The sequence below is a fragment of the Dysidea avara genome, chromosome 11, assembly GCF_963678975.1.
Source record: "Dysidea avara chromosome 11, odDysAvar1.4, whole genome shotgun sequence".
NCBI classification, from domain to species: Eukaryota; Metazoa; Porifera; class Demospongiae; order Dictyoceratida; family Dysideidae; genus Dysidea; species Dysidea avara.
The window spans coordinates 4,164,067-4,176,691 of NC_089282.1; the positions used below are offsets into that span (position 1 = coordinate 4,164,067).

The window sequence follows — 12,625 nt, forward strand, 5'->3', positions numbered from 1 at the left end:
CGAGCTTATAATAAGCCCACGCATGCATTTTGTCAGACCAGGTCACAAATACTAGAGCTGTGACCTGGACCAAATGTGCATAACCAATTATTGACTCCCTACAACTGATTGAACCAATTAATTAGCTTAATGATTTTTTTTTACCTTTTTCAATGCATATTGACAGTGTTTTTTAAATCAAAACATGCTGTTTGACATAAGAAGTAAGGGGAAAGAGTGGCTTTAATTGTAACTCCTAACAATCAAACAATAAATAGCCTCCTCACTCACTTTAGTACACTATTTATGACCAAAACTGTAATCAATTGTAAAATTGGTTGTTGTATACACAGCCCGATTATCAATCACCCTCAACAATGACCGATTAATTAACCTAATAGATACTACATACATGAAACAGTTATGTACAAAGAAAAGCTAAGAATTACACAAATATATGGTTAGTTACAGAGAGAGAACAACAGTTCCAATAAAACACACTAGTACTGTTAACAACAAATAAAAAGAATACTATAAAAATTTAGTGAGGCCTGTCTAAATGAGATCTGGTACAGGTTAACAATATTAATTTTGTATTGTAAAAAAAAAAATCAAAGTTCCAACACGACCTGTAATACAGTAATCTGCTCATACCCTAATGCCAATCGCTGCAGTCCAGCATTCAACTTGTATATTATTAGTTACATTATAAGTCTCCATAATTATAGTAGACCACCTGCTCTCACTACACAATAACTTGGAGGGTTTGTTATTAAAAACTTGCCACATATGAAAGTTATCATATATTCACTGTATATGCAAAACAGATTCTAAAATTAGACTAGAGTCTGTACAAGAACACAATAGATATTATATGGTGGTGCTACGTAATCTCCAATATATTAGAATACTCTACAATATTAACAAGTGGTGGTCATGTGTTTGTTGGCGGCAAACTGGGTTGATCTTTTGCTCCAAGGTCAGTGGAGGTGGAGCTGCTCGGCACTTTATCCTGCAACTGTTTCATGATCTTCTTGACCTCATTGATTAGCTGTTGATGCTCTTGACTGCCGTTCATGATCAATGACTGTAACTGTGTCATATATGAGTCAATCGTACTCAATGTTGGTGCCTGGAACCCTGGCAAGCTAATATCCCTAAAAAGAAATCACCAATTAACTAAAACATACAACACATAACATGTACAGTACTATAAGAGAGTGCAACACAAGTATCGATGTGTGCGTTGCTGTAGCCGCATAGAGACAACTGAGGTAGTTGCCTCAATAAATAAAAGACCACCGAAAAGAATTAAAATACTGCAAAAATCTAATAGAGCAGTCAGATATATTCTAATAAAACAGTCAGTTATTTCATGTGAAAAAATCTAGGGTCAGTAGTAGGTTGGCATATAAATAAAAATATTAACAGAAAATCAGGACAAAAAATAACAAAACACAAGTAAGAGGCATAGAGTCGACAAAACGACAACTTGTTTGCAGCATAGTGTGTTTCTGAGCTAGATTTAAGAAGATTTTTGCAGGTAAATAGTAGTAACTGGGGCATAGGCTTGGTAATCCCACTAGGTTCAATGCCTGACGGCAACTGTACGGAGGAAAAAACCAAATGCTTGACTGTCTTTTTGGTTTGATATATATATATATAAGTTCTAAATGTGTTTGTACTATATGATACGATAGTGGAAGAAAAACAAAGCCATCTGCTTTCCAAAATGACAACACGTGGGTGTCACCAATTCACCACTAACAGTCTCCACATTTATCAAACAGCCACAAAACTATGCTGGATATATCCCTATTGAGAGGTAAAAGAATCCATTTCTTTAGAATATATTTTTAGTAGAGACCTTACATAACTCCATTACTAGTTCATGTGGGCCCCCTGAGAGTGTCCTACTTCAGTATAACTGCACCCATGAAGTAATTTGATTTTTTAAGAACACATCAAGTGTTGGTTGATCCACCACAACAAATGTGACCGAATTTGACCAAACAAGGCTTCCACACACATCCAATTTTCTGATTTTAACCAGCTGTAACTTGACTACTCAGCAAGCCATTGTTCTAAAATTTTCATAAAATCCTTCCATAGCATAGTACAATACCAGGTCAAAATATTTGAAACTAATGGCATACTCCTACATTGAGCTATGGTACTTCAGTCATAAAAGTGGATGTGTGTGGAAGCCTTGTTTTGTCAAACTCATCACAAATGATGTTGATTTAGAAAACATTTGTTGCTGGCAATATGCTGGTACCATCTGTGTTGGTGTACATAACAGAAATCCTGCATGTGCAGCTAACACAATAACATAACTGACTTGGGTAAACTTATTTAGTGGCAACTATATAATGTCTAGTTGGTCCCACAAATAGCTATAAGGTGTACTTTAGAAATATTAGTAGTCATCCCATTTTTGAGGGCATGCCATTTTGTCCCTCCTAAAAACAAGGCTGCTAGGCTGACTATGTAACCATGTATGGTGTATATGTGTTATGTACCACTCTGCGTGGGCAGTTCAAAGGTACCGCCAGTGCCATAATTTGTATATTGCACTGCTGCAGACCGCAGCGAGTGCATTATAACTTATAATGCACTGGTTGTGGTTTTGTAGACCACAACGAGTGCATTATAAGTTATAATGCACCGACCGCAGTGCAATATACAGATATTGCACTGGCTGCGGTTTTGTGCAGCATAGCACAAGTGCCGGTGGCAAAGACCACTACGACACCTCACCTAATAGGTGGAAGGACACTTCACAGATCACTCGAATTCTTTTATAGCCTGACATGTAAAGGTCGATTGTGGGCCATAACGTCACCAATACGTATAATGTTTACAAGCAGCCAATGGCGATCGAAAAAGCCAACACGGGTGGTCACAACTCTAGTCTACATATATATAAACGTACTTATACACCTTACTAGTCTGGTGCCATCTTAGCCCAGATTAAACTGTAGTCCACTTCGACAATGACTCAATAAAACAAATTATATTCTAAATAATACTAACCTTTACGTTCGATTGTGGTAACCAGTTTTGTCATGCCACCAGATTCGAGTTTAGCCAGTGTGAATAGTAAGAATTAGACTAGTATCGTTTAGTAGTTGGGTTTTGTTTACTTAAAACATCTATTTAGCTACTTTTTTCGCTCGAGGGAATCACTATGGCGATTAGTCTGGCGCTTAGTCTATATGGCGATTGAGTGATCACCCTGGCATGTTGAGCACTACATAATGAGAGTCGAACAGCGAATGCAGGTTAGTGATATAACCCATAGCGTACTAGCTTTCAATATCTCAGGTGGCTGCAGTACTGCAGGAGGGACGTCATCGCAACGTCCGGCTTGGTTACCCACAATCGATATTAGAAACCTGGCCTTTATAAGTGTTACAGCTGTCTTGTGAGACTCTCCCCACCTATTAGGTGAGTGGTACATAACAGTTATACAACGTGCACTCGTGCTCTGCCTGTATAAATGCACTTGCCTTCGGGCCTAACGGCCCTCAGGCTCGTGCGTTTATATCAGGCAGAGCACTCGTGGCCGTTGTATAACTATATAATATATAGTGTACAAGCACATGTGGTGTGTGTGTGAGCATGCGTGCGTGTGTGGCATACATGTGAGGGTGTGTGTGTCACATACATAAGTGCTTTGTGAGTTTGTGTGATTGGTCCATTGAAACTTACTGGAAGGCACTTGCGAGTATCTGTCTCAGACTGGTGAGGTGAGTTCGTAGCTGTTCATTCCGAGAGGACTGCTCCTTAGTTTCCTGATCAAGTCTATCCAACATTCCCTTGAGGTTCTCATTGTGTTTGGACAATAAAGCATTCTCCTCTTCAAGATCATTGTTGCTTCGACGTAGTTGACGTAACTCTACCTCCAGCTCTATCATTGACATAAACATATTTATAACTTATACGCATGTACGTATGTGTGTAATAGAGTGTATTTATTTGTATATGGTGACATGCAGGTGCATGTGTAAGTGCAGTGTGGGGATATGTGGTGCGTGTGCGTGTGTGTGTTACACTGTGTACATACACGTTATCTTTCTCTAGTATACAAGATCAGTAATGCATTTTGCATTTCCAGCAATACATACATACACAATTGTTACACTGCATAAATTATACATATGTAGCAGTGTTGTAGGTGATTCAGGTCATCTGGATTATCCAGGTCATTTGGGTCAAGTCTAGTGGCCTCCACTTTTACTGAATATCCAGGTCTGATGAGGATTAGATCATGTGTGATCATAGTTCAATTGTACTGATGGAAATTAAGTTGTACTCAAGAAACCTATGTGGAGCCACACCCACTTAACAGGAGTAGCTGCTTGAAGATTTATCTGACCATGTGTAGACCCACTTATTGGTCTAATACTCTTTGATAGCTACTTATTTTCTCTTTCAGATGATCCTATATGTAGTGTAATAACCTGTATAAGCTATGCTATAAAATGCAAGGCTATTGGGACTTGCAGACAACATTGTGCCCAAAACCACACCATTTACAATACTATCCATGTCAAAATCTAACTTTGCACGTTTCTGTCAAGAGCAATGGTGGATCAGATGAGGCATTTGGGGAAACCCTCCCCCACCTTGTGGAAGAGCCATACTTCTGATTCAGGCCAAGATCAATTTATAAAACTCATGAAAATATGTACATTTTACTAGCATTTATTACAAATTTACCTGAAACCAAAGAGAACTTAGCTGTGAAATTGTCACCCAGCACCTTCATGCGTACTAAGCGCCTCTAAAATAATTGTCATATTGCTGTTGTTTAAGACATTCATAGCCTTTTAAACAGCCTTTAAGACTTCACAACCATCTGCAAAGGCCAAAATGGCAATCAACAGTAAGACACTACTAAGAGGTGATTATTTGCTGCTTCAAAAATGCAGCAACTAACAAGAGAATCTGGCTCTCCCCAACTACCTACAACATAGCTTGTTTGTGCCCCTCCCCTTGTCAGCTCCTGGATCCGCCCCTGAAGAGTTCATAATGATCAGATATGCACCTCTGGCCTGATTCTACTGATTACAGAGAACCGATGACAAAGAACTGTTGATGATTGGTGTTAATAAGGTCAAGCCTTTCTTCTAAGAGAAGCCTGAGATGTTACTTGCAGCAGTGCCTCTGCTGAATGTACTCCAGTTAGACACTCTCTCCCATACAAATATTATCAACTCTTGCTTCTGTGTAACTAAGCTGGGTCAGATGTGGGCTCTATCTGGAATACTATTCTGGTCAAGGGGTCAACCATGTCAGCAGTACTGACTTAACTTGCAAACCTGGTATGTAGCTAATATCCTGTATAATTATGTGATTGATAGTTCCATACTAAACAGAGAACAACACTACTTCTGTATAACATTACACAGTGATACTTCTCAAATAGTTCAAATGGCCAATGTAAGATTATGCCATTGCATTATAACTCAGGCCATCATCATCCTTACAGTACCACAATTGAGTGTTAAACTTACAGATAGTAGAGTATATATACAATGTAGTCTTTCCAAGGAAATTCAACATGTGCACTAACCTTTTGTGTGTGCTAAAAATTCTGGTGTGAAAATAGGAATTTCAGTCCCCAGTACTCTATTGTCTTTCTCATTATAACTAGCGATCACTTGTACCTTCCTAGAGCAAGTGTGGCCATTCTTCTCCTCTTCAGATGTGAAGTTCTTGCCACATTGTGTGCACGATACCTGCAGAACAATATATGGAACCTGCCAAAATACACTGTACCATATAGGGAGACCTCTATGAATAGTGCACTGTAAAACTGTTAGAACTGTGTGTACATGATGTATGTATATAGTATTGACATGTACATGTACCATAGCTTATCTACAGTATGTCTGACAAGTAAAGGTGGACCGATACCGATATCAGTATCGGATCGGTATCGGTAATACAAGGTACAGATACCACAGTAGACACTCACCACTTTTATTAAACCATCTCTAGCTAAGTTTCCAGTAGCTAATAACTTTATTGAGCTTAACCAGTAACTTAGTTGAGCTTAATCAGTAACTTAGTTGAGCTAACAAAGTAGCAAAACAAAGCCTTTGTTACCCTTTTCCAAGTATTGCTGCAACTGCTCCGTGTGTATTCTAATATATTAGAGCACGTGAATCCTTTGTAATTAAATGGTAATGCAGTTGTTCCTCAAGAAATAAGTTTATGACTACTTGGCTTGCCTTTTCATGAAAAGGTTTGGTTGAAAAGCTAGCTGTAACAAACATTGTACAATTATCGGCCGCCCACGCAATTAATTGCCTTATCAATAAGCTTACAAGAAAACTACCTCAAATCAAGAAATTAGTAATCCACAATGTTTTTATCATGTTTAGCTGTTATACAATGAATATATAAAACTTGATTGAGCTGAGATCAATCAATTACTGTGATATTTTAATAGCTAGCTATGTATCACAACAATGAAATTTCTATAATAAACTTGTCTAGGCCTCAATGTATAGTATCGGTATCGGTATCGGTATCGGCAAATAATTTCAGTACAAATACTGGTATCGGAAATATCGGTAAAAAGTGGTATCGGTCCTCTCTACTGACAAGTACAGTGAGTGGTAACTGTCTTAGCGGGCACCTGCATCGAATAACTATCTCTGAAACGGCTAACTTCAAATTCTCCCAATCCAACTGTATAAAGAAACCACCTGCATATTAAGGCCAAGAAATTTTGGTCTGAAGGCAACCAGCTTAGACTGACTTCACACCCAAGCAACCAGTAGCTGTTTAACAAAATGTTACACCTACACATCTATCATAACCTGTCAATTGTTGTCATAGCTTGCTCGATTAGTTATATATAGAATATCAATATGCTTATTTTACAGAATGGAGAACCACTATTTAAGCAAATATGTATGGTACAAATGGCATGTTAATAAGTGTGATTGAATAATAAAGTTAATTATTCTCCTACATAAACTATACTTACAAAACAATTAGTGGCAATTAAATTAAACTGTTAACAAAATAGCTCACCTGTACATCAGCATTCATCGCAGCTGCTCTGTAAGACTGGGCCTTGTTGATGCCTACGTGAATGAGCATCATGTGATCATTGTGGGTGGGGCTGAAGTCAGCAACATACTTGGATATTTGCTTTTCATAAACTCACGATAAGCTTCAGACCTCTGGTACTCCTGAAATTCCTTGATATATCTCTCCCTGTCTTTTTCAGCCTCAGCATAAAAATGCTACACATATAATATAACAATTGATAAAAAAGAACCATACGGATGCTTTCACTATTCAACAATAGTATTGAATTACATGTTAAATGTTTTTACTCACACGTCTTTCTTCTTCCTCTAATTGTGTCCACTGCTGTCCCAGTTCCTTTGTGATATCGAGGAATGTCATGGTGGGATGATCAAGGCGTAGTTTATCTCGTTTCTGCTGGCAGAACAACAGATAGGCTGAAGTGGGATGCCTTGGAGCATTGGGATCTTTCATGGCAGTTCGTTTGACCTTCTTTGTTGACCCTCGAGGTCTCCCTCTTCCACGCTACTCATAGACAGTGTTATTTAGGAACAGCTAAAAGTTTTTCAGTACCTTCACTCCTACTTGGATAACTGGGACATTTATACTGCTAGGTTCTGTATCTACAAAATTGTGTGGTAGAAGTGTGACTTTTATAAAATAAACAGGAAACATTCCACAAGGCGCGTACCTTCCTCGCTGTACCCCTCTTCCCCATCCTCTGGTACTTCTTCATTGACAAGCGTCACAAACTTCGCGTGTTCACTGGAAGGTTAGAAGAATATTCAATCATTTTGACATTATTTCCCGCCCCCATACAACACTACGCATCGGTATGTCAGATGATAGATTAGCGACAAGTGTGTGTATCGGGTGAACTTACTGTGGAGCGCTCATTGGGGATGCAAGGTGGACACATGCTACGCCTTACATAACAAAGGGCCCTTAATGAGATTCCATTCCACGCGCTCCTTCACGACACACGTGCAAATATTCTGGTGACGTCATCAAAGAGTTTTATCCTTTTCCCATTGGCATGCATTGCTTTACAACACCAGTGAGGAAATGAAAAGTCTATGAAACAATGCAGTGGTTGGCTAATTGGCAAGTTGTGCCAACTAGCTAGCCATTTATGCACTTGTCAATTTCATGCCCCACCCCCACTCGGGGAGGGTGGGAGAATACAGGGGATTTGACAAATCGTGGTGTCAAATTCCCACTACTGGGGAAAAATCGGCTGTCAAATCCCCACTATGTCCCCACCCCCTAGTAGAGGATTTGACAACACCTCAAGGATGACTAAGCGCATATTTCATGCATGCGACTAGTCATAAACCTGCATGTGGTATACACCTGTAGCTAGTAAAATTATAGCAAGTGCGATTTTATAGTTTAGAAATGTAACTACCGAAAATCAGTCAGTGAATTGGGCAACTGTCAATTGCCCCAGGGGTGGGGACAAGAAGCAATGTCAAATCCCCACCTGGGGTGTGGGGATGCTGGGGGGGGGGGGGGGGGGGCATGAAATTGACAAGTGCATTACTGGCATAGCTACCAAGGTCAGATTGGAATTGTGCAGTTGCTCTTAGCTACACTGTTCTGCACCAATTTGACACTCATGCTATATATATATATTTCCATCAATAACATTGAAGTGCTGACCTCTTCCTCTTCATTCAATCACCAATGACATAAACTAGCCAGTCGGCACTGTCGGAGATTTTATAAAAACAATGCTTTAGCTGAGCTAGCTCAGTACTGCCCAGTCCTGAAATCTTAGAGTAGCTAAACAATTTTTTTTTGCTCAGAGTCATTTCCACACAGCTCGGTGTACTCATTTTATTAACACTGTTTGATTATTTCATGAGAGCTTTTGAAACTGATTTTCAGTGATAACATTAATGGCTACACGTTGCTAAGAACTGATTCTTGCTGAAATTTGAAGCTATGATGGTTGGTGCCGGTTGGCAGTGTTGGGCAAGTTACTTTTTAAAAGTAACTAGTTACATATTACATATTACTTACAACTGAACTATTTAGTTACAGTTACATATTACCCATAAATTAAAGTAACTATAATAATATAGTTACATATTATATTACTTTGCATCCACAGCCTTAAGCTGTCACGTGTGAAACTACCACCTTATTACGTGACATGATTACGTTGTTGGACAATGTGCAAATCTTGGTTATAAGTAAGAAGTTGGTGAATAAGCTTCATTCAGTAGGCTTCATTACTTCGTTGTGGCTAGGCGTTACTCAGTGGATCACTAACGAGATTAGTAACTTCGTTACTTGTAGTAACTTCGTTACTTGTAGTAATAATATTACATAATATTAGACTCATTACAGTAACTATATTACTTAGGTAACGCGTTACATTTGTAAGTAAAGTAACTTAAGTTAGATTACCTGTTTTTATAGCGCGTATTTCGTTATATTACTTAGTTACCACAAAAGTAATAATATTACGTAACACGTTACATAAGTAACGTGTTAATCCCAACACAGCCAGTCGGATAGTCTTACCCCAGCTAGCTACAATGTCTGCTTGCTATACACTCTTTCTCAACTGCCTGCAAAATTATAATGCTACTAATATGACAGAATAACTGATCAGTATTGCCTTACTGAGTTCTTTACAACTCTTTAACTTCACATGATCAGTGCTAACAACTCTAATGGAGTCAGACTCAGAGGTACAAAAACTAAATTTCTAGTTACTACTGTGATTGCTACAACTGACTGGCTGTGTAGACTGAGTCTGTTTATATACTAGAACGATCACTCCGTGCATAGTTGGATTCAAATTTTACAATTTGTAGCTAGTTTCATAAATCAGTCAAAACAAGTACAACACCGGCAGTGACTCAGTATAGCCTTCCTAGGGAAGTTCAGAGAGGACTTACTGTTCATGGTCAGTTGGTTTTGTTATATTGAGGGCACTACACTGTTCAAACCAGCTGAACACGAGGACTGATGTGAAAGCGTGACTAAGAAGATGACATTACAATTAAAAATGGCTGATCTCATATTTATATTGAGTTACAATGTGTAAAATATAAAATCCAGAGAAAAAAGATTACAAACCAAGCATCCAATAATAAATGTATGCGCCTGCGCGTTTAAACCAATTTGGCAACATGTCGGGTGACGAGGTTAGCGAAAAACTGAGGAAACTAACTTTGTTAGGAGTCAGAAATCTCAACCAACAGCTCGGAAAAGGATCATATGGACAAGTTTTCACGGTTAAATATAATGGACTTATTTGTGCAGCTAAAGAAATCCATTCACTTCTCGTTGAAGCTGGTGAGAGATATCAGGACAACTTCATTCTAGAGTGTATCCGCTGTAGCGAGCTCACCCACCCCAATATTGTTCACTTCATGGGTGTATATTATCCCAGTCGAGTATCACTTCCGGTGATGGTTATGGAGTTAATGGATGAGAGCCTTACCAATTACGTGAAGAAGCCCAATATCAATGTGAAGAGGAAGATCTCTATATTGCACGATGTGGCTGAAGGACTGGCCTACCTGCACACTCGTAACCCTCCAGTAATCCACCGTGACTTGTCCCCAAACAACATCCTATTGAAGCATCCTGGAGTAGAACAAGTGCCACCAGTTACAAAGATTGCTGATTTGGGTGTGGCTAGAATAGTTAAAGCAGACAGCCAGAGCACAAGAAGTCGGCTTACCACAGTACCAGGAACTCCTGACTTCATGCCTCCTGAAACATTTGTGGATAATCCTAAATATGGCACTGCCCTGGATGTGTTCTCATTTGGAGGGATCATGCTTCACACCCTCAATCAGGAGTGGCCTACACCAAAAACTGTTGCTCAGTTTGATCAAATAACTTGTGAAGTCATCAAAGCACTAGATGAAATCGAACGTCGTCAGAAATACTTGGACAAGATAACGGGTGAAGCAGAAATGCTACAGTCCATGATAATAGAGTGTTTAGCTAATGATCCAACCAAGCGTCCCAAAATAATTGATTTGTCTAAGAAACTCAAACCGTTGAAGGTACATACATCTAGTTTAATAAGTGTATCTTACGTAAAAACCACCTTTGTTTATATAGGAGTCACCTTCATTTGTTCCAGCCCTACAGAGTGGCTGTTACAATATTAATTGGACTAAACATGCTGACTTGCCATCTGAGATGTATGGTGCTTCTGTTGCAGCTGATGAAGACAAAGTGTATGTTATGGCAGGTAGTAGTCCAGAGGACGACACACTATACTGCGTGTATCGGTATGACATAAGGACTGATCAGTGGGACCAGCTACCTCGTCCAGGCCATTATTGGGGTGTGTTACATGTGATTTGTGGACATCTTGTCATTATTGGTGGAGCTGTACTGGACAATGACAATCCTACACCTACTAATAAGGTACTGACGTATGACAAATATGGTAATAGCTGGGTGTCCCATTATCCTAATTTGGAGAAAGCTAGGTGCAAACCAGGAATAGTATCACATTCAAACTATGTGATTGCATTAGGAGGAGAAGGCAGTGACTCTACAGTTATGGATGACATTGAGGTACTGAACACTAATGAACTAAGTCATTGGGTTTTGACTGGTGATCTCCTGCCAGAACCAATGTGGGCTCCATCACTTACAATCTCAGACAAAGACTTGTACATTGTAGGGTTCAGTGGCATTGAATGGAGGTATTCTACAGCATACCAAATACCTGTGGACGCCATTGAAATACCTGTGGATATTGTCACACCTACCAACAAGGGAATTCTCAAGCACACTGAACTACCGTCTGCTCCCTGCTGGCACATGTCAATAGTTCCTCATTCTCAGCCTCCCATCATCATTGGTGGCTGTGATAGCTATGGTAATAATATTACATCAGATATTTATCTACTGGACACTGCTAATAAGAAATGGACCCTAGTGACATCTCTGTCCACTGCTAGATCTAGTGTGGGCGTGACTATTATTAATGATGATGTCATCATGGTCATTGGAGGGTCTACCAATCCCAGTTGTATTGAAACAGCACTTGCACACTCCAGCACTGAAGTAGAAATGGGACAGGTCAAGCTTAACCAGATCATTTCTGGATAAGTTCTGTATTCTACGATTTCTATATTTTTGAAATGACAGTTTTAAGAAATTCAGGTACACTACTTATGCATGCTGTGAATTGAGTGGGTGGACTTGGTGTTCCATTGCTGAACTGCACTTCTACAGTGTAGTCCATCTGATTGCCTGTGAGCCAGAATTAAGCAAGTGGCTACATTAACAGGTTAACAGGTTACTTCCACACAAATAACATTGGACAATTAGTGACTCGAGTAGGCTAATTTTAATTTCACTTGCCCACCACTTCATTAGCGTACATAACTTACTGAGAATTTTAAGAGTTCTGTAAAATTATAATACTGACACATGCAAACAGGCTGAACTGATAGCACCATCATCACTTGCTATTATTGTGAACATGATAACAAGCAAGATATTTATTCATGAACATTCGGTTACTGTAGAAGCTATCCTGATGACTAGTCGTGCTTATCGATTAATCTGGACACTTGGTAACAGTCCCAAGTATCCCTTAGCA

At 39.2% G+C, this 12,625-nt stretch overlaps 2 protein-coding genes across 2 annotated transcripts; one reads left to right on the forward strand and one right to left on the reverse strand.

Annotated features, from left to right (window-relative positions):
* Positions 1–726: 726 nt before the first annotated feature.
* LOC136238454 (high mobility group protein 20A-like) lies at positions 727–8,058 on the reverse strand. Its single transcript, XM_066028926.1, has 9 exons — positions 7,916–8,058; positions 7,724–7,797; positions 7,606–7,655; positions 7,345–7,557; positions 7,142–7,247; positions 7,033–7,085; positions 5,561–5,726; positions 3,694–3,892; positions 727–1,136 (listed from the first exon to the last, which is right to left on the reverse strand). The coding sequence occupies exons 1-9, from the start codon at positions 7,927–7,929 to the stop codon at positions 914–916; spliced, it is 1,098 nt and encodes a 365-aa protein (XP_065884998.1). The 5' UTR covers positions 7,930–8,058; the 3' UTR covers positions 727–913.
* Positions 8,059–10,161: 2,103 nt separating this feature from the next.
* On the forward strand, positions 10,162–12,523 carry LOC136238060 (uncharacterized). The gene is made up of 2 exons (XM_066028386.1): positions 10,162–11,066; positions 11,125–12,523. The coding sequence occupies exons 1-2, from the start codon at positions 10,179–10,181 to the stop codon at positions 12,127–12,129; spliced, it is 1,893 nt and encodes a 630-aa protein (XP_065884458.1). The 5' UTR covers positions 10,162–10,178; the 3' UTR covers positions 12,130–12,523.
* Positions 12,524–12,625: the final 102 nt, after the last annotated feature.